We start from the raw sequence: 23728 nt of genomic DNA, 5'->3' as shown, positions 1-23728 counted from the left end.
TTTACATCACAGCAAACTATTTAGTTTTAGAAATTTGAATGTATTTTTCCTGATGTTTCAGTCAACCATTTCTTTCCATTAATTTGCATATGAAAATATATTAGCAGACTGCTAAAACAGCCACAGTGAACATCAACACCAGTCAAACTACTGATACTTAACTTTGTGGAATGTGAATGTTTTTCTACAGACCTTTTTGTTTGTTTAAAACTGCACTAATCAATCGTTTTTATATTAAATGAGATCAAATGACTATGTTTGATGTGAAATTGGTCTCTATATGATGAACCCAGAGAGAATTATTACACGTATCTGAAATCTATGGAGAATTATAGCATCTTTCAGCTCCTTGTTTTGGTTTTACAGCCTGCAACTTTACTGTTTTGGTTCAGTCTTACCACCCTATTCAACCTTTTCTCCAGCTGCAGAACTGTTTTCAACTGTTACAACCCATTGTAATCTATTTGCCTAGCTGGCGAACATAGTGGAGTATTTAGCAGCTTAAGAACCATATATATATATATTTTTTTTTTACAGAAGTTGGTAGAGACCAAAAATAAGACTTAAAGAAGGGTGATTATACTTACGTTCCTCATGAGACCATAAACACGACTAAAGATGAATGAATGATAATATTGCTTCACGTGTGCTGGCAACCGTTCGCGTTACAACTTTATATGGTGATGATATGTTAAAGCTTTTACAAAACATTAATGCATCTTTTTCAAAAGAAAATGGAGACTAAAATCATGAACTATCTGATTAAAGCAGCAGCAAGTAAACCAGATTTTAAATCTGACCAGACATTTAATGCTTGGTAACAAAAACTTGACAGGTGGTACAGACACTGTAACTAATAATTAGCCCTAATTTGGTGGTGGATAATGTAGCATTGACAAGAAAGAATCCATACTGGATATTCACTTACATTGCTTCCACAAGTTTTAAGAGCCTGCTGATTGATTGATTGACATACTTAACTGAAATTAATGGAAACCACATTGAAAAATATAATCTGTCAAACTATACTTAAATCAGAAATGTAAGTTTGCACCATTTGCAGTTAAGCAGCTAAAACTTGCAAACACATCAATATGGTAACTTCACCCTGCAGCTTTTGGTGTGGTCCTTAAACTCTGCAGCTTTTAAACTCCTACTACTCTATATTTATCAGGCTTAACTGCAGAGGCAGTGCTCCCTACATCAGCTGCTAATGTAAGGAATGCTGGGCTCCAGTGGTAGTACTGGGGACAGGGGAGGGTGGGGGAGCTGGTTAGAAGAGGGGGAGTGACCTTTCCTTCGCAGTCAAATCACCCAACTCAATCATGAATTCCTTTTTTATTCATTCCTTGCTACAACAATAGCTTGAACATCTGGTGGAAGGCTCACTATACTCTTTAATTCATGCCATTTCCAAGTGTCTGTAGCTGTAAAACTGATGTATGGGTCTTTTCATTTCATTACACAGCCTCTCTAGCTCACACATCCTCAGGAACAATTTATATCAAGCTGCTCATTCACATTTTCCAACAATCTTTTTTTCAAAGCTCTTGTTAAATCCATTGCGTTTATTTTTATTAACTTTCTGATTTTGGGGTTGTATCCAGTCTTTGCGTTTGAATATTGTTGCCATTTTTGACCTTCCAGTACTGTTTCTGTACCAACACAATATACCTTAGCCATCAACTCACTCTAGCAAGATGTCATTTACAGTGGGAGGCATTAGTGCCCTGCCTGTCCTGTTCCGACTAATTGTGCACTTCACTGTTGTGAAAGCTTTTCAGTGTTAGGTCTGGGTTTTTTGCCAGATTTATGTCCTTCACAGTCACGACCCTGTGGGAGAGCCAACTTCCCACATAAGGCTTAAAACAGGTGATGCTGCTTTTTCCACAACAGCAAACAGACCCTAGAATAATCTCAGTACCGCTGTCCAAATTTTACTTGAACTGGAATAATATTTTACACCCTGTCGCTCTCATGTAATGTCTCTGTCCATGCTTTTATCTGCATTATGCAAGAATATGAGGTATTAAATAAAATGCCAGCTTTGAAAGCTGTTTTGTTTACTGCTTATTAAAAATAATCCAGTGTTTGCAGCTGTTTAACACATTCATCTTAATTAACACAACCATAACTGGTGCAAAGAAGTTGTCACCTGTTGTGCATTTACCAGTTATTTATATTTATTTAGAATAAATTACTTTTTTAAAGATTTGCCTGGAGCTAGTTGAACACTGCATTTGTCCTTCAGTTCCATTTTTATGCAGTGTACTTCTGAAAATACCTTGTCCAATGGATTTTCAGGTATGCATAAGATAATGTGTTGTGTCTCCATTTATATCTGGCAGCCTGGAACCCCTACCGTCTGTGGAGTCTTTTACAAAAGATTGCAATAATTCATAGTTTCGAGCAACATGGCGTGAATGTTTGAACAAGGCCATTTCTGATAGACATGTTGTCTCTCTCTCTCTCTCTCTCTCTCTGTCAGCACATTCTGTAATTACATTTAAGAGTTATTATCTCCATCAAGGGAATTATTTTGTTTGCTTGTGTATATAAGGGAACTTGTAAATTACTTTGGTGAAAAGATGAGGCATGCTATTTTTAATGAACTGCTGCTAAATATAATTGGTTCTTGTACATAATGGTCATGTGTTATGAAGCAGATCCACATGCAGATTAAAAAGACTAAATGTTTTGTATTGTTCAGTCTTGGCAGTGATGTGTTCTCTCTGAGTGCTTTCTATTTATTGCCTCTGTGGTGTTTGTCTCACATTATAGCACATCAGTTTTCAGTTTATCTAGTTCCATGTTCCAAACATGTGGATCACTGCCTGTAACTTCTTTTTCTTTTATTATTATTATATGACATTACGTCTAATCTCGACAACTCTGACAAACGCTGCCATAGATAGGCGACATACTGTGCATGAATATCACACATATAGAAAACAGCTGAAGTGCTTTGACATGGATGAATGTTTGTTTGAATTTGGTTTAACTCAGCTGAGATTAGTGCTCCAAATGCACATATTCTGAATGCCAACTGTTTATGAGTCTAAGGAGAGTATTTTGACTTCAGATCAAGAGACTTAGAAAGCCCACAGGCCTGTCAATAGTCCCAAAGGATTCCTCCTTTGAGATATTTTTATGTCGGGTTTGACACAGACATATATCCCTTCACAGAAGCTGATATAAGAGAAGAAATAGCCAAAAAATATTACCACAGCCTATTCACTGACTTATGTGCTGTACATATTTTGCAGTGGTAGACTTCGGGATCGCAAAGCTCCCAGTGGCTCTGGATCTCGTCGAACATAAACTTTCTGAGTCGGAGCGCAAGAGGAGGCACGCGAAGAAAGACGACTACAACATTGAGGTGCTGCTGGCTGTGGACGACTCTGTGCTGCGCTTCCATGGCAAGGAGCATGTGCAGAATTATGTTCTTACACTCATGAACATAGTAAGTCTACTCTGTTTTTGGAGTGAAATGCTCATCAAATTCTCACCACCTTCTGCTTGTTTATACAAATTCCCATAATGAAACATCAAGGGCTGCAACTAACCATTGTTTTCATTCATACATTGATTTTTTGATTGATCGTTTCGACTATAAAATATCATAAAACTATTATTTTAAATGTCAACAATACCCAACAGTTAACGACCTAAAGTCAAGGGCGATGACAATTCCAAGCTTGAACTAGTGAAATTTGGCAGTTTTGCTTAAAAAAAAAAAGACTTACAATCAATCGAGTAAATGTTGCAGCTCTAGAAATATCCTTTGTTTACATGAAAAAGTTTGGTAATCTTTTTCTCTTTTTTTATCTACCTGTGGAGTTATTTTTTCCTCCTTGTCCTCTCTATTAGACCTTGCCATACTTCTCCCCAGATCCCCACTTTCTCTAGCTGTTTATGGATTACAGATGAGAGGAGAGGAGGGGGAGAAACTCACAGCTCGTTCATTACGGGTTCCACCAGCTCCTACCACCATAAGCTACTTACTGGGCCCAAATCCCCCAAGTCAGATTTTCACAGGGTGCTGGTTTCACTCTGTAACAGTTACCATTTGGACCCTGCATGGTGGTCTGATTAGCTGCACTAGACCAATTAGAAAGTTGAGTGGGAGCTGTGCGGGGCAGTCATGGAAACCAGCGCCAGTAGTCCGCTTGCACTGCCAAGCTGTGTTTACATGGAAGGAAGTGTTTATTTAATTAGTATATAATATTCACATTCTGTCCTCCAATGTCTTCGGCAGGAAGAAATGTCTGATTTTTAATGACCTTGGCTGATTATGCTGGGAAGAGGGTGCACGAGTGCGCTCTTTAATTGTCAATCCTCTGTGTCTAGTGCTCTTATAAGCACTTAGGAGTATTTCAGATCACTGGCAATAGAAGTAACTTTGAGGAAGTTCTTAGGGATGAAACTGACTGAGCTATAAAGTGAAATCAAGTAAAGTTCTTGAAAGCAATTCCCATATTCCCCTTCAGCTTGAGTAAAATTTGACGAGAGAAACGTGACACTTCCACAAAGAAAGGCGCAATTTAAACAAATAAGGGTCTAAAGTCTTTAGTTTCACTTGTAAGCCACAGGCTTGCTGTGTCTGAAAGAGCTCTGCCCACTCAAATCCCTCTGAATCCCTGCTCCGTGGCTGCAGAATGTGTAGTACCACCTGGAGAAACTCTCCCTGAGGGATTGATTACTGAACATCCTGTCTGCGCAAAGCCAAGGTGACTGCTGAGGTGCCTGCAGCACAATGGCTGTGTTGTTTAAGCACGGACCAGGTTTTGTCCACGTTGATGTGATGCTGTACACAAGCCAGGGACACCTAGCGCCTGTAGCCCACAGCTGCTACTCTCATTTTCAGTCCGATCCCAGACCCTCCTCCTGGCTTTGTGATTATCCCAGTTGACGTGGGGCTAGCCCATCCCTCAGCAGGACTCGCCAAAAAGTTTTTTTAAGGTTGAATGCATAGACCTGAGTCCTGTCAGGAAAACTTAACTTCACTGTTTACAAAAGTCATCATGAAACTTATATGATGCAATTTCTTTATTCTGTCCTCATTTTTCTACAGTTTCTTTGTTTTCAGGTCCAACATAAACACACGTATATAGGTCAGTATGGACTGTTCTAGGAATTTGAGCTTGTAACAAATCTGGGGGAACTTGGGGTCAGTCGAGTGTTCTTTACAGCATTTATTGACCTGAATAGGCTTCTGTGAATGGAATATTTGCTTAAATGCCTTGGGTGTAACCCTGTGTCCCAGAACAAATTTGGACTTAAGCCAAGGTAGCCTTTCTTCAGTGACAGGGCTTTTGTTCAGCACTGTCATAAGTTTTTCCCAGTGAAAGCTAAGTGACACACACTTGTTGGTGTTTTAGCAAAGAGTAGCAGTCTCTTATTCTGTTTACCATATCTGAAATTTCTGTTTTTTTATGAGCCCGGACACATCTCTTCTTAAATCAGGAAAAGAAAGAGCGGAGATTTGGAGAGGTCTGAATGTCTTCAAGTTATTTGTTTATTTGTGTGTTTATATACAAATAATACTATATATATATAATCTTGGCTATATGGAGGGCTGGCTGTGGTTGAAATTCTGCAGATATTCATCCTGCCTCTTTGTCAGGACTGCTCGTGAAGCAAAGTAACACTTGTGGGATTTCTTTGCATATGCTTTCATCATCATCAGGAGAGATCACAGCTGCTCACTGCCTCTGCTGCAGCATTAATGAAAACATCGAACTTCACCTTGGGGCTCTTGTAAATTACACAGGGTGTCCACCAATTATTCTATGACCTTTGGTAGATCATGTTATTGGCAGGCTGGGAGATGGCTGAGAGCGATGCTAACAAAACCACGATCATTTAGATTTTTCCAAACAAATCTGACAAAATGAAATAATTTAAGCTGCAGATTGTTTTCTCAACAATGTAATCTTTAGCTTCACTTTGCTGTTAGCTGCACACGTAATAGATCTAGGCTCTGTGACTGGATATTTCTTTCCGAAATGCTCATTGGTACTCGTAGTACTTCTCGTAGCACTGTATCATGGACTTTCAATAAAATTCAGGTATTTTCTAATACTGTCGTTATCTGAGAGAGTGTCATGTAACATTGTTTGTGGAAAAAATAAATGGGACTTTTACACACCACATTTTTTCCTACTTTTCCTACTCTAATAGAGAAAAGTGAGAAAGTATAGGGATTTTTTTTTTTTTTGTCGCACCGACTCTTTGATAGTTGTTGCAAGAGTAGCTGAGTTTGCATGACTATGTTCATTCTTAATAAAAAAAAACTTTATAGAAGTATTAGCAGTATTGGACAAATAATGAAGATGGTGATACATTATGCACAGATGTTACATGAAGTATTTTCTACGCTTGTTACATGACATATCAAGATTTATGAGTCAGTATCACACCGGGTCAACCCACTTGCCTTAAAATGCCAGTTGTAAAACATGTGTTTCCTCTCAGTAACAAGTTCAGAAGTCACATTGAGAAATGTGAGGGTGCTTTGTGAAGCTAAAAGACTCCATGTTTACAAATCAAGAGTCGCCCAGTTTGTTTGGCGTTGACGTTTGACGTTAATTACAATCCATAACCAATATGTCCCAACCGAATGACTTACTGATTTATGGAAAAAGAAATATTCACCTCTTATCTCCTCTGAACTTTATTTATCAACTGCAAAGAGAGGCAGTTGATTGACTTTATGGGGCCCCGGAGGAGTGCCGACATGCAGCGACCATTTGATGAAAATAAAACACACTGAAGTGGAAAACGGACTTGGGATTTGAATGGGATCCTAGCTTGGCCCTGGGTTAAGCATCTGCATACCACGGCATTATTATAAAGCCAAGTAGCAGTCGATACATTTCTGGGTCAGGGTTTTTTTTGCCATTGCATAACAATACTGGTTTCATTGGATGGTTGCCAATACCTTAACAGCATATTTAATCATTATTTCAGACTTGTTGTAAGAGGTGGAAAAAAACAACAACAAATAAACTCCCCCATTGTTAGGCGACTTAATGCTGGAGACGCTGTACCTCAGAAATAAAATCTGTGGAAGTAAAAGAAGCGTAATGTGTTTTGTTACTTATCGCTATCAGAGCAGTTTCAAACAGATGTTTGCTCCGTAGATTTTAGATAAAACAGATTCGCTTCAAGAGAGAGGTGAATTATCATCTTCATACCGTGTTACTGATAAAGACTTTATACCTTCCTGCAAAAAAATAACTACAAACAGCATTAATCCCTCTTAAAAGCAGCAAGAAAGTAAAAATACTGTTCCCCAAACAGACTGAGCACTTAGTGTAGTGAAAGCTATATCCACCAATGTTATACATCCTTTACTTTTTCTTGTTCTCTGCCTTTGATTACATTTGATACAAAGCATCACACACTAGCCAGCATGGCAACCATTTAATAATGTCCCTTGTTAGATTTCTGAAAACCAAGCTTAATCTTTTTCCAATCCTTCTGACACCAGTTGAGGCCTTTGATGTGCATAGTCAGAACTGTCACAATAAGCATCTTCAGACCTTTTCAGTACCTACTTGTGAATAAAGGCCCATTTATAACTCAGGACTGTCTCCCATGGAAACTCCAGAATTTAGTGATGAACCGAAGGACCTGTACTTTTGTTTTGTAATCCTCAGCTGAAAATCCTGCCCACACTAACTTTAGGCCTTTGTTTTATTTTATTGTATTTTTCTTCCCACTGACTCTGACAGCAGTGTGTTTGTATTAATGCTCTGCCTTAAGGACAGCCATGTGGTTGATTGTGTTATTGACCTGTACATGTTCTGCAGGCTCAATATTGTGAGACGTTCTCAATCACTTTCATCAAATGCACCGTTTCTTCATCCTTCGTCATCCTTCAGTACAGTGTCTGAGGCTTTTAATTTCCTTTCAGGTTGATGAAATCTACCACGATGAATCTTTGGGAACCAACATCAACATTGTCCTTGTCCGCATGATAATGGTCGGGTACCGACAGGTGAGCTTTCAGATTGTTGTTATTTTCTATATGTGAAAATATATTTTAAAACTTCTTTTAAAGCAAAGATATTTGGTGCAGGACTGGGTTTGAAACCAGACATATTTTCAGTGATTTAAACTTACATTGTACATGATAACAGTGCTGTTACTTCAGGAAGTGATACAGTATATTTTACATTTTGTTTAGAATGAAAACAAGAAGGACTGAGCTTGAGAAAAATAGAAGCTTCATTGTGACAGACACTCCTTCAACTTTCAATGGAAAAAAAAATAGATAGAATAGGATAGGATTTGAGAAAGCTCTACCCCATTTAAAGAAAAGTTTAAATGTTGACAGCAACAAATAACTACAATTTATGAAAAAATAATAATACAATAAACAATACTATTGAATACACATTGAAAACAAGAGATAAGAAGATCCATACCACTCTTAGGTCTGTACAGGAAATATGTACAGCAGGCAGTTAGCATAGCTTAACATAAAGACTGAAAACAGGGGGACAGAGCTAGCTTGGCTGGCTCTGTCCAAAGGCTAGTACAGATTAAACAAATGTGATATACTGTGTTCATTTGTGAGCTTTAGAGGTACAGGTAGGCAGATGTTGTTACAGCTGGATAGAGCCAAATTATTTGCCAAAATGCCAAACTATTCCTGTAAGACTGACTCAGTCAGGGTGTTTACATGCATGTAAGTGACTGGATTACAGTCTGCTTTCTGCAGTAATCTGATTTCTTTAACATAATTTATATTCAGTAAATGGGGTAGGGCATTAGGGAAACCTGAGTTAGACTTCTCCTGAAGTAAGACGATATTTTTGCTATGTATATACATAAATGGGTTTCTAAACAGTGCTTTACATTTGAGCATGTGAATGACAAAGACTTACAACAGGGAAAGTATCGCTTTGACAGCAGGATGAACTGGATGAAACTGGATGAAAAGAACAAATCATTTGTGATGCATCCCCATATTCACTATATGCATAAGTTGGACTAAAACTGAAACTAACACTAAGTATCTAGAATTGTATTCTGAAACTACTACAGTTAAAATAAATTAACAGTGCTCGCAAATTAAGGTCCTAGGTTGGGGGGAAAATCTTACTTCTGAATGCAGCATGTACTTGTAGATTTACAGCAACCAGGTTACCACAGGTACTGCATGACCTGCATGACCTGATTTTTCTTAGTAACCTGATTTCTTGTCTGCATATTAATGCGCTTACTGATTTTATTTCAGTTGCCATGACTCATCAAACTTGTTATAGCTTGTGTGACCTCTGTGAGATGTCTTCTATGTGATATAATCTCTCAGAGCCAGTCAGGTTTGCGGTAGCAGCAGGTTTATTCCACATCTAAGGGAAAATCCTCCGTTGCTTTTTTGGGATTACTGTATGCACTATTCTTAAAACTCTACACAAATGTAAAGTACAGTTTGACACATTGATTGTATAGTGGATTTAAACTCCATTCATCCATCGTCATTGCTTATCCTGCGTACAGGGTCAGGGGGGCTGGAGCCAATTCCAGCTGACATCGGGCGAAAGGCGGGGTACACCCTGGACAGGTTGCCAGTCCATAGACAAACAACCACTCACACCCACACCTAGAGACACCAATTAACCTAGCCTGCATGTTGGATGGTGGGAGGAAGCCGGGAAACCCGGAGAGAACCCATGCGGACACGGGGAGAACATGCAAACTCCACACAGAAAGGCCGGGGCTTTTCTTGCTGTGAGGCAACAGTGCTAACCACTGTACCACCGCGCCGCCCCGGATTTAAACTCATATGACTAAATAAAATAAACACACCAAATTGTCCCTCTTGATTTTACAAGGAGGAAACAACATAAAACTCTGTAATTAGATAGATTTCCTACAGTTACCTTTACATTTTTCCATTTTCTCTAAACAATTATGTGCAAACAATTATGTAACTTTGTAACAATTCAACATACCGGAGGCAAACAGCTGAAAATACCTAAACCTCCTGTTAAAATATTACGACACTCTTTATAACAACACACGGTAACATACCTGCATTCATGACAACAGTGTTGAACAGTCATCTCATGTGGACAAGCAGCGCATGCTTGTTAATGTTAGCTAGCTATACTGGAGAGATTTTCTACTGGCTATAAAACACATAAACGGATAACGTTAGTTGACTTCATTAAAACATGGTGAAATTAATCAACAACACATAATATTCAACAAAAGAAATTTAGCTTAACTTTAACATGCTTTTCAAGTAAGTTAGCATTGTTTAGTCCATGGACATTCACAGACATACAACTTCATGACAGCAGGTGGCACAGTAGTCCAATTTAGTAGGATTTAACTTGAACCTTTTTAACTATGTTGCCACTTGCTCCTAAAAAAATATCTGTTAAATGTTCAAAATATGTGCCACTGGGTGCTGTTAAGTGCTATAACAGAATGGGGAGTGTACAGGATCTGTGGATTAAATTATGACACCAAAATAAAAAGGCATTTCACATTTTCACTGCATTTTCAGTGCTTAATGATAACAACCGCTCAGCACTGATTACTGGACGTTAGGTCAGGCAGCCGGGACTGATTTTATTCTTATGTAATTATTACATACACAATGTAGGGCGCAAAATGATTTAATAGTCCCATCTAGCTTTAATTACTGTAATGAAATATTCTAAAATAGATGTTGCTTGTTTTAATAACCCAACCTAAAGGGATTTTTGAACATTTGTTATTGTAACGTTCAACAGATGCATGTTGAGAGTGAGGTATAAGTAGAAAGACTCCTTGTATTAGTTTGCTAGTGATCAAAGTCAAAACATTGTCATTCCATTTTCATTGCACTGTGTGCATGGATGAATTTGTTTTTCTCTTCACTTGTTCAAAATGTTTTGCTAGTTCCACTGGAATGACACTCTGTGTATGAGCAGTATCAGTCACTACATAGTTTCATCCTCGACTGTGTTTTGTTGTTGAATGGAAATCTGTAGCCATTTTTCAGTGGCGACACTCCGTGCAAGTTAGAGAAAACACACACACATATGGTGTCACATAAGGTGGCGAATCAGGAATTGAATATATATGCATACATTTTTCCATTAATCCATCCACATCCTTAATTAGGAGTATTACAATATCCTTTGGGCACCTCAGCTTTCAAAGAAAGGGGAGTTTAAAAACCTATGAATTACAAATTGTTAATTATTCTATTTCCAAGTAAAATAGATGTGATGATGACTAATCAAACAGTACAATGACTGTTAATTAATCACTGTAATAGAAATATTTTATTAAAAAGTAACTGTAAGATTTAATTGAGCTGGCAGAGCTACCACCTGTGGACTCACAGTGCCCCAAGCTTTCCTTCTCAGTCTTAGCTGAACTTTCTAGGATAGTCATCTAAAAGTTACAAGTAAAAGTAAAAGTATATGCACACCTCAAGTGCAATGGTGAGAAATCTTTTTCTTTCATCTTAGCAGGAGCTGTGGCCCTGATAAGGTGAGCAATTACATTACTATTTACAGTTTAAGTGGTAAAATCGTCTTCCTGGTCCTTGTATTTCTGCAGTCTATAAGCTTGATTGAGCGTGGTAACCCATCCCGCAGCCTGGAGCAGGTGTGCCGATGGGCCAACACGCAGCAGCGCCGCGACCCCGACCACTCCGAGTACCACGACCACGCCATCTTCCTCACAAGGCAAGATTTTGGTCCCGCAGGTATGCAAGGTACTGTATTTTTCTCGATCGAGGCCTGTGCAGACTGAGTGCTGATATCTGCTTCCATTCACAAAGGGGTTGGCTTCAAGTCTTGCCCAGGTAAGGTCGGTGGAAACTTAAAAGTGGAGGCTGCAGCTGAGGTCACGACCCCATTTCTGCCAGTGGCGACCTCACAGGAATATAATTACTGAGTAACTTTCCAGAACCTGACTGCTGACTTGACATTGATGCCACCCTGGAAATGAAAAATTGAGATTGATATTGGTGAAGAATGTTTTTGGCATGTAGAGAAAAAACAGAAATGTTAGTTTGTCATTTTTGTAAACTAACTGCTGTTTTAGTCTTAATTTAGTTTTGTGAAGTTCAGTATGAACTTTTCTTCACTCATAAATAATGAATTGATCTTTCTTAACCCTAATAATACATGTATGCAATCATTTGGAGGAGTTTTATACCATACATGTTGTTCTGTCAGTTTGACTCACGCTGAATTTCTTCTTTTCAGCCCTTCAAAACATAATTTGAAGTGAGCAGCCTAACCTTCAGAGAAACTTGGTCCGGAATGAACAAACATCCAGTGTGCTCAAGTTCAATATCTTCCATTGACCTGTGTATATTTTTAACTTTTAAAGCACATGTGTCATGTTTAGAGGACGGCACGGGGCTACCTGGTTTGCTTGTCACACCTCCGGATGTTGCCATAGCTGCCGTTGTGTTGTGTTCATAACAAGCCCGGTTTCTATGGCACCTTGCACTGTGTTGGGCTGGACCCGGTGCTGTGTCTCGGGGTCACAAGCAGACATCACACTCCCTTGTCAAAGATTAGCTGACAGATGGTAGAGTCTATATCCAAATACACATGTTGGGCTGTGGAATAAATAGAAGAAAATCCATTCAGTTTATGGAGGAGCTGCAAAGCAAATGGAGATAAAAAAACATCTGGATGAATCACATACATGATAATGAGTTCACCGCATTTGCAAGCACACTGTAATCACACCCTGTAAATAATGTCAAGTGTTTTTGATATGCTCTCCTTGCCACTGACTTATGATACAGTATATTCAGCATTTGAATTTATCAACCAGATGACAAAGATCACCTCTCTCCTCACTCATGACATCAGCAGTAGAGAAACACATTTTTGACCCTGCCTGCTGCCGCTGCTGCACCTTTTGGCTTCAATGTGCAAAGCTCCTGATGGCCTCCTCATGGGAATATAATCTACCTTCTCCTGAATTCCTTTTTATCTGCCTTTCAGATAAAGAGTCATGCTCCACTGCTTTCATGTTTCGCTATTTCACCCGCAGCTCTTAATGTGTCCATTTATGTTGTCATTTATGAATAGAACCATCAACCATCTGGATTAAAAACTGGCCTTGATAAATCGCCGTCACGATCACACTGTAGCAAAAAAAAACAACAACCCACAAATATTCTGCTATAACTAAAATAACTTTTTTCTATACCATCAAAATAACCTGATATACGTGCTTTTCAAGAGTCTTTATCATCGGCTGTCTGTCTGCTGCATTTTCTGCTCTTTACCTGCATGCCAAAAAGGTCTTCTGATGGTCAGAAAGCATGAAAATGATCTGAAAGCCGCCAAAAGAAGGCCTGTATGAGCCTGCTTCTGAACCAGAACCAAACACGCCAAGCTGAATCACTGCACACCTCTTGATCGAGTTATGTTTAATGTTTGTGCTTTGCTTAAAAGTTTGGTAAACTGTGTTCAATGTTGTGATGCCGGGCGGATGTCTGCTGGGTTACAATGATAGGCTTCCAAGCTTGCTGTTCACTTTGGAACTTTCTTTATGTTGAGTGAGGAGATGTTTATTAAACAAGGTGTCACGCAGGAGCTTCAGTCTCCCATTCCACCTGGTAAAACTCTCCATTGTATCTGCTGTTAATTAGCGTTAAGCAAAGTGTTTTAATGTTGATATAAATGCTTTGGTATTTTAATTTGGCATGTCACTGGTTAGGCCCTTAGATTTAATGACTGAATGGCATCTGGCTCTGAATGCAGACTTACTGCAAACATGACTGACACCACATTACCCTTCATTGAACATCTGTATGTGGTACATGTTACTTTAATTTAGAGACTCATTAGAAACATTTCACCTCCGTTTATTTCACCTTGAAGTTTTGTTTTTATTATTTTGCTGCTGAAACACAACCTACTGCGTTATATCAAAAGCAACACATATATATAGATACATGGGAAAGATACATTTAAAGCAAACGTCACAGCTTGTTGTTTTTCAAATATACCATTGTGAACTTCAGAATCAGTCAGACAGCCAGAGACCTTCACATTGACTGCAATCACATCATATATAAGTTAAGTCTTAAGTTCAATGATGTCACACCAAGAGATCATTTTCCACCTCAATCATCAGCAATGCATGTCAACGTCAATGACCTTCATCCTGGTACTTAATTATTAGAGCTATGTGTTCTTTTCTGTTGCCCAGGTTACGCTCCGGTTACAGGGATGTGCCACCCACTGAGGAGCTGCACTCTGAACCACGAGGACGGCTTCTCCTCTGCCTTTGTGGTTGCTCATGAAACCGGCCATGTGTGAGTAATGGCATGACTATGAAGGCACCAGCTGAGTCTCACAGTATCTTACTGCGTCCAATTAAGGCGATAGTTTTGCACTCTAACTGTAGTCTGTAATTAGAGGCAGAGAACTTTAAAGGTGCTCTGTTGTCTTAGCAAAACAAAGGAACTGCTTGAATCAGCGTGTGCATGCAGGTGCTCATCCGAGCAACATGAGTTTATTCGGCTCTGTTGTTGGAAAAACAACTGACTAAATAAATGTGTCAATACCACATATAAATCTGAATCTGTGATTACAAGCCACTTACTGCCCCCATGTTTCTATTACTTTTGTTGATATTTGTATTATTACCACTACCAAAAGTATTATTTTGCATCTCTCGGTGGAACTTGCATTGTGCTTCTTTGTGTTCTCTTTCCTCCTGCCTCCCCCCCAACCCAACCTAACCAGTTGAGCTGTTGCCGTTGGCCGCCCACCCTGAGTCTAGGTTCTGCACAAGGTTTCAGGTTGTTAAAAGGGATTTTTTCCTTGCCACTGTTGCCCAGTGCTTGCTCATGGTGGGAATTGTTGGGTCTCTGTATATACATTTAATTATATGTTTATTATTGAGGTCATAGTTGGAGGTGGCGCCGTACCAAAATTATATAGTAGGTTGGGTGGATATTATGATTGGTTGGGGTGTCACCACAAGAGATATAAAATTAAGCATCATATAGCTCAATTTATATGATTTAAAATAATTTAAATAATATGAAAATATACTAACACAAAAAATACCACAATGTTTAAAATTCTGATTTAAAAGCCCTGCAATTTAACTTTGAATTATATAAATATTAGCAGTAACATGTAACCAAATTATATATCGAATGTCGTTTTTTTTACTGGGATTGGGGAGTCAAACCTCAATACATTTTCAGTATTCACTAGAATGTGTCCATAGCATATAGTAAAAAATAAAATCATGTACTGAAAGTTGTTAGTAGAGAAGACTGACACTCATGACTGTAAGCTAAATATAAAGCTACTGCCAGAAACTAGTTAGTTTAGCTTAGCATATAAATTGGAAACAGGGGAAAAACAGCTCCTGTCACTGTCCAAAGGTGACAAAATATGCCTAACAGCACCACGAAAGCTGAAGAGTCTTGTCACATAATCCTCCACAGCCAAAGCCAGGCTAGCTGTTCCTGATCTATATTTTAAGCTGAGAGAACCTGCTGTAGCTTCACATGTCCTGTAAAGACTACTACTACTGCAAGAAAGTGAATAACCGTATTTTCCCCAAATGTCAAACTATTTCTTTGAAGTATATAAACAAATGCATGAAGTTACTTTCCATCTCTACACAGCCTATTATTTACGATTAGGTCTCAACAGCTAAGCAGCTTCTGCCTGTGGTCATAAACCAGAGTTATCATGTATTACTACTAGTTCATTTCACACAGACCGCCTCTCCTCTAATAGGACTCGAAAGGCTTATGGAGAAACGTCTGTGAAAAAACAAAACTTCTCCACCATATGATGAAATTGATGGCTGACAGAAAAAAAACAAAAAAACATGAAAATATATGCAAATCAGTGTGAAACTTACTCATTATAAAAACGCAATCACAGGCATAATGATCAGCTTTTTTCTACACATCTTCCCCCTTCTTCGTTCGCTTTCTAATGTCATCTACTGTGTTAAATGGTGTCCTCTTACAGTAAGAAACAGAACGACTTTTAAAATGCACATGCAACAAAAATCTGGGTAAATGCCTACGAATCAAGGGCATGGCTAAAATCAAGATAATCATTATTAAAAATACTAGATAGGAGATGTATTGATGTGATGAGGTTATTGTCACATTGCTTAAGTGAAATGTGTGCACACCCAGTACTTTTGCAAGTTTTTGAATTGTTATTATTCATTCAGAAACCTTAATCAGCATAGTCACTCAGACTTTGATCTGGGAGGTAATTTAAGAACAATGCAAGATGTTCAGCTGTTTTTTTGACAGTTTTGCTGATTTAGAGCCCATTGAAGGTGTCAGGTGTGAGGCAAATAATTACCTTGAAAAGGCTGAATTATTATCAGTAGGCTAATGAAGCAGTAAAAGACTGAAGACTGAAATGCTCCAAAAGTGAGTTAGATGTGTGCATCATAATTTACAAATGCACCTTGCTATCTTTAATTGCGGCACATCTTGGCAGTACTGGCTGTTTCTTAACACATAAAAAACCTAAAAATCAGCTTTTTTATTGCCTCAAAAAACAAATCTGCCAGATCTAAGCAGCTGTTCATCCGAATGATCCACATTAATTTCAAATGTTTGCTGAGGCATGGATTTCACTTATGGATGCATCACACAAACTCTAAGCCTTTTCTAAAGTACGTTTGGAAAAGCTCTTCTCCTAAGTTACAACTGTGGCTGGACCAGTTTACTTTGTTAACTTATTTAATTAGGGCTTAATATTTTTTAAATCATAAAATAAGTTTTGTTACAAGTATATACATTAAAGCAGCACAGTGTTTCACTGGTTTGAACAGCTGCCCCCTTACAGCTATGGTTAAAACCAGGCCTGACTAGCAAGGTCTATGGAAGATTTTATTGGACTTTACAATCCACAAACGTGTACTATGATGTACAAATATTTCACTATCTAAAAATATGTATTTTTACATTTGTGATGTGTAAAATCATATCCACAAAAATACAGAGTGACTTCTACACACAAAACAGTTTTTGCACATTTTTCAGATTGCTTTCTGTCAATTTGTGAGTCATGTTACATTTGTAACTTCCTTTTTACACATTTGTGGAATTTTGTCCAATGTGTACTGCGGAGATCTGTAAAAAAATATATACACAAATATCTCAAAACTTGTATTTTTACATTTGTGCAATTTGCAAATATGTACAATTTACTCTGTACACACCTATCAATTTGCAGGTCACGCTACATTTCTGACTTCCTTTTTACACATTTGTGGAATTTTGTCCACTCTGTACCACAGAGATCTGTAAACAGGGTTCTGGAAATGTGAGAGCAGTTTATTAGCTACACCAGCAGGTGGCTGTAGCGACATTGCCTCTCATGTGTTGTAAGAATATCCATTGCAGTACCCAGGGTCATCTGTAGGAGACAACAACTTCTGCTTCTGAGAGACAACTGGACTCTCAGTCAAGTGTATATAGTTTACTATTGAATACTTTATCAGTTTATTTGTTTTAAATTTATATTTAAATAAATATGAGCCTGTGTTTGTAGTAATATGTTACACCTTCCTGTCATAGCTGTGAAAGACAGCTTTGTAAAAGTATATGAAAAGTTCTGTATTCTATAAAGCCCAATAAGGAAAACTGCATTTCAATCAAGTTATAACTTTTCAATCTTTTGACATGAAATGATTAAGAAGATTACTTTTTATTTCTATTTCTTCTTCCCCACAAAAAAGGTAAAATACAATCAGTACAAACAGTGTTAATACACCAAGTCATATGGGCAAAAAAGGAGAAAGATGAAACTTTGTGCAAGATGTATACATACTGACAGGACAAAGCCTTAGGTACACAGTAGTATATTTATTCTCTTGTCTTGCATTCAGTCTTTTTTTGGTTTACCCAAATCTTGAGTGGTATTCAAATTTTTCACTTCAACGTAAATGACACAACTGACACAAATTAGACCTCAGATCTCAATTTGAAAATATTTTGTCCCAGACACGCTTATCAGATTTTTTTTTTAGATTTTAGATGTTTTATTACAGAAATTGTATGAAACCATGACCCAATAGTCATACGTTCTGTCATTGTATTACTTATGGATGAAATTATGGTGAAAAACTATTTATTCTTTTAATTTTAAATAGTAAATTTATTAAATTTACTATTTATTACCCTTAAGGACCCCTGGTGGTCCAGCAAATGGCTATTTATTTATTAGCTGCAATAAGGTTAAAGGTGGTTAGGTTAAGGTGTAAAACAAATAGAGTGATAAAGTATTCAATAGTAAATTATATACACTTGTACAGACAAATTTAGACCGAGTCTAGTGGTCCAGCAGAAGCAGAAGTTGTTGTCTCCTACAGGTGACCCTGAGTACTGCAATGGATATTCTTTCAACTAATGAGAGGCAATTTTGCTACCGCCACCTGCTGGTGTAGCTAATAAACTGTTCACTTACAGATCTCTTTTTACAGATCTCTGTGGTACACAAATGTGTAAAAAGAAAGTCACAAATGTAACGTTTATTAAAATATGTGAGAGTAAATTGTACATATTTGCAAATTGCACTGTGTTTTTGTGGATATGATTTTACACAACACAAATGTAAAAATACAAGTTTTGGGTAGTGAGATATTTGTGTATATATTTTTTTACAGATCTCCGCAGTATACATTGGACAAAATTCCACAAATGTGTAAAAAAGAAGTTACAAATGTAACATGACCCACAAATTGACAAAAAGCAATCTGGAAATGTGCAAAAACTGTTTTGTGTGTAGAAGTCACTCTGTACTTTTGTGGATATGATTTTACACATCACAAATGTAAAAATACATATTTTTAGATAGTGAAATATTTGCGCATCATAGTACACGTTTGTGGATTGTTTTCTGTGGGTTACAAATATTAAAGTCCAATAAAATCTTCCATAAAGGTCCTGCCTAATGGCCAAAACTTAATTTGATATTAGAAGGCACAACTAACTTTTTGCACATTCCACCATATATATTGATGAATGTAACAAAGCCGATCTTCATATTATATAAAGACTGTTTTTCTCTGGAGCTTCATACATAAAAATGAAATATGGCATCATCGATTGGTCTCTTGAAATGTTTTTCTTTTACCTCGACATGTAGTTTCAGTAAGGTCAGGGCACTGCAGATATTCATACATCATAAAAGTCATGTTCATAAAAGTCTAAAAAGAAAAAATATCACTAATGAAAATGACTGAAGATTATTTATTATGCATCACACATTTCTGCAGATGCAGTGAGATCTTCAGTTAGCAAGTGACAGATTTTAGCCATATAATTATTATGTGATGCATAAGTGAATATTTTGTTTTAAGTAGCTTGTACTGTTTTAGAACTTTGATAATTCATGTGTTGTCTGATCCCACTGCCCCATATAGCACTAAAGACCTGCCCCCTTTCCTGTTCCACTAGCTTCTGTGCCTCAGGGGGTTTTCTCATCAAGGAGTTCTTTAATCACTCTCTGAAAAGCTGGAGGATGATCCTGGGGTTTTCTTTCCATATATTCAAAAACAGATGAGTACCTACACCTGGAACGGCTAATAAGATTTTATTTTAACAAAGATGAAAGAAAGAAAAGAAAAAAGAGAAAAAAAAGGAAAGTCAATTATTCTGTTGGTATTCAATTACTACATCTGTCATTCACCTAATGAGAGTTATAAGCTCAACCAGAATGTGTAAGAAAGTTTCATTGTGTTGAGAGCGGTTCAACCAATAGAGCTGTTAGTGGGTGGCTAATAGAGATCTTACAGCAAATCCCACTCCCCTGTAGACAGCATTTCACTGTATTTCGGTACAAAGACATATCTGATGCTAGTAGCACCATAATAAGCCAAAGTCCTGTCTCGTAGTCCAGTAGCCTCTGCAACTCCGTGTGATCTCTCATTGACAGTTTATTTCATCAATGATATCCACCCACGCTCTAATGTCATCTCTCCAATTTTTTAGCCATATTGTTGGTATGTTTGACCTCTCTCAATTTTCATGGCTTCCGCCAAAGTGGTGGTGTTGGAAGCAATAGTTTTCAATAGACTTTTTTGGGAAACACTTATTTCCTTTCTTGCGGAGAGTTAGAGTAAACCACTCTCATGCATGTACTCTAAATATGAAGCCACCACCAGCAGATTAGTTAACTTAGCTTAGCACAAAGACTGGAAACGGGGATAGAGCATGTCTGGTGATGTAAAAAGATAACAACAATTCACCCTCAAGCACCTCAATAGCTCAATAATTAAGTATTAATTAGTATCTTGCTTGGTTTATCCATAAAAACATCTATAAAAACAACAAGAAGCAAATAAGTCAATGTCAGACTTTAAAATCACCAATATTGTACAGATACCGATATACAGATACCAATACCAAAGCACAATGTATGAAAAGGAACTTCTTTACTATCATGTTGGGACAAGCTATCTGTTGTTAATTATGATATACATGCATTAGCAACATTATCCTTCCTTTTTTTTTTTTTTTTTTACAATTCTGTAATTAATTAATTAATGACATAATCACACACATTTAAACACAAGACATACATGGTAAATAACAAATTGTTCTTGTGTGAATTGCACTAAGGAGGTGATTACTGCCTCCATGTAGGGAAACAAAGAGTGCAAGGCAAGAGTTATTATCATAATATTGATAGTATAGATCTCTATCTGCCCACATCTGGAATGAATGAATGAAGTAAATAAAATATAAAATGGTGTTGTTTCATAAAGCAAAATACACCAGAATTCTCAATGCAAGCAGCTGAAGAAGTTTATCTAAATAAAAGACTGGTTTTAAATCAGGAAATATCTGATCAAAGAAAAGGTAAACTACACTAAGAATCTGACTACACTTTAAGGCCAACTTTCAATACTTGACAGTTTTAGATACTTCGCTCTATGGACAAATTTTGATCAGTATTTCTCCTATACTTCGCTCTCTCATCTGTTCTGGATGTGACCTTAACGACAGGGAAGACGTAAGATTAGTCTCCTGTGATTTTGCTGGTCATAATTTGCTTAGAGGTTTCATACACCTCCTGTAAATAAACCTTTTCCCCCCATCAGGCTAGGCATGGAGCATGATGGCCAGGGAAATCGTTGCGCTGATGAGACCAGTATGGGCAGCATCATGGCTCCACTTGTCCAAGCAGCTTTCCACCGCTATCACTGGTCACGTTGCAGCAAGCAGGAGCTCAATCGATACATCCAGTATGTTCTGATTCACTCAGTCCATGATTTCTCATTTTCTCTTGGCCCTATATTGGCTTATGCTGCACTGCTTATGTGTGCAGCAGCTTAATGTTATTGACTTTTTAAAGTTTCGTCTTATCTGCTGTGTTCTCCCCCTTTTTCATTCATGACTCTATTATTTTCATCTTTTCTCAGCTCCTATGACTGCCTGCTGGATGATCCCTTTGAACACAAGTGGCCCAAGCTTCCTGAGCTCCCTGGAATAAATTATTCAATGGACGAGCAGTGCCGCTTTGATTTTGGTGTTGGTTACAAAATGTGCACTGCTGTAAGTCCCCAAATCCCCAACTTGTTGATTTAATGATTTGAGTCATATTTTTCCTCTTGAATCAGCAGAAATTCTGAGGTCCCCTCACATAGACACACATTTATTACATGGCCTAGAAAAGCTGTTAATGCATTACAAGCGATAACAATACAGTAACATGATAATGGAGTGCAAATACAGACTAGATAAACACATAATAACACATATAAGTCACCTGTTAAAAATGTAAAGTTCTTACATGCAGGATTGCCAGGAAATGATACATAAAAGTTCTTTTGAGAGACACCATGGCACATTATCTTATAGAAAGTCAAGAGCCTCTCATGGGAATTTTAAAAATTCAATCACGTGCCTCATCTAAAATTTAGCTGAGGCTGATATTGAGTTTGTCTACTCGTCTATATTTCCAAAAAGCTCAAAGTTGCTGTTTCCTCATTTAGTTTCGAACCTACGATCCTTGCAAGCAACTGTGGTGCAGTCACCCTGACAACCAGTACTTTTGTAAAACCAAAAAAGGTCCTCCGGTGGATGGAACAGAGTGTGCTCCAGGAAAGGTGAGAAATTAAAAAAATTAAAACATCTTGAAATGATTTTAAATGTCATTATTCTGGACTTGTTGACCATTCTTGCTTTCTGCTTTTTGGCACTGACTTTTCTCCTGCCTATTTTTAGTGGTGCTTCAAGGGCCATTGCATCTGGAGATCCAGCCAGCAGCCCCAGGGCCACGATGGGAGTTGGGGCTCCTGGTCAAAGTTTGGCTCTTGCTCCAGAACATGTGGGGGTGGAGTTCGCTCCCGCAACAGACAGTGCAACAACCCTCCGTGAGTGCATTGCCAGTGAGGAAGCCGATTCTGGGAAGCAAAGAAAGAAAGAAAAAGAGAACACAATGAAAAAACAAAATCAGATACTTTTTCCGTGGCCAAATAGTTTATTTGAAATGTGCGTTCATCCAACAGATGATGACATACTGTAAATGTGTGAATGAAGAGCTGGATAGCAGAGACGGTTTTTGAGCCAGTACTGGCTTTGATTAAGTTTGCTTAAACAAAAACGTGAAAGTGTTCAGGAGTGTGAGCTACTTTATGTTACTTACTGTTATACTTTACTGTTTAAATAATTAAAAGTTTTAATTTTACCTGATGACATTTTTCTTAATTTAACACATTTTTCAGTTTTATAGTTAACTCCGACGGCATATAATGAAAAACGTATTTAAATTTTAGACCCTTTAGAATTCAGACTTATGGACTGTGAAAAACAAAATTATAATACCACGCAGGAGAAGGCACATTTATTTACTACTAAAAAGGATAAATGACAGAAACAAAACGTTGTTTCACTCAGTATGGGGTTCTCAATCCATCGTTATCTGCAGGCACCAGGCTTGTTTAATAGGCCTTTGTCACAGCAGACACTTGAAATATAAGGTACGGTCACATTAAGCATGTTGTGTGTTCAGAAATGGAAAAGTCATAATTCTAGGGGTGTATCGTCATCATATCAGATTTCATGTCAGATCCATGACATCAAATCCTTTTTCAAGGTTGAATGTGGGGCAATTGTGCTGAATGGAAGGCTGATGTGATCATATATTTAGTAGGAAAGCTGCAGCACCAGCATCCATGATGGCTGCATTCCAATTAGGTTCTCCAGTTGCAGGTCACTTGCATGGTGTCCTACTTCCATGCTAATTCTTAACAGTTTTTGAGAAAAATAAAGTTACCTCAAGAAAGTGACAAACAACTGAGACTAGTAGCTGTGTGCCAAGTCCATTCGAGATACCGTTTCCACACAGTATGTACATGATACACTATGACAAACTTATTGTGATACTGTTTTAGAAGTTATTATACAAAAACATCAACATACCATTTTATACTAATCAAAAATTATACAATATGTGTGACGCCGGAAGTCAATCAAACTGCCCATTCAGTTTCATAAGAAAAATCTTTTGGAGCTGTTTCATCACCCCCAATGTATCAGTTTGTGTTATGGATGAGTTGCTCACGGCTGGAATAAATTAAAACCCTCAAACAGCTCAGAAAACAAAAGGATGAAAGTTTTAGAAAAAATGTTTTGCTTTCTAATTGGCAGAGGTAATCCAAAGTGGCAGATGGATTTAAGCATTTCCTTCAAAACGTTCTGAAATCATACCTAGAAGGACAACCTTTGGATGTC

General features: G+C 37.7%; 1 protein-coding gene across 1 annotated transcript in view; it reads left to right on the top strand.

Moving 5' to 3' along the window:
* The window catches only part of LOC119915923 (A disintegrin and metalloproteinase with thrombospondin motifs 14), a 46501-nt gene that overhangs the window by 12343 nt on the left and 10430 nt on the right, over positions 1 to 23728 (top strand). Inside the window, exons 4-11 of the mRNA XM_038735717.1 lie at positions 3267 to 3463; positions 7922 to 8005; positions 11575 to 11731; positions 14200 to 14305; positions 21094 to 21237; positions 21415 to 21547; positions 21988 to 22101; positions 22220 to 22368. Coding sequence (XP_038591645.1) covers positions 3267 to 3463; positions 7922 to 8005; positions 11575 to 11731; positions 14200 to 14305; positions 21094 to 21237; positions 21415 to 21547; positions 21988 to 22101; positions 22220 to 22368 — 1084 coding nt within the window. The remainder of the gene's footprint in view (positions 1 to 3266; positions 3464 to 7921; positions 8006 to 11574; positions 11732 to 14199; positions 14306 to 21093; positions 21238 to 21414; positions 21548 to 21987; positions 22102 to 22219; positions 22369 to 23728) is intronic.

Source organism: Micropterus salmoides, unplaced genomic scaffold, assembly GCF_014851395.1.
Source record: "Micropterus salmoides isolate LMB-PRFRI ecotype aquatic unplaced genomic scaffold, ASM1485139v1 Ms_hic_scaffold_21, whole genome shotgun sequence".
Taxonomy (NCBI): domain Eukaryota; kingdom Metazoa; phylum Chordata; class Actinopteri; order Centrarchiformes; family Centrarchidae; genus Micropterus; species Micropterus salmoides.
Note: the sequence above shows the minus strand (reverse complement) of the source record. Positions and strands in the feature narration are given on the sequence as shown.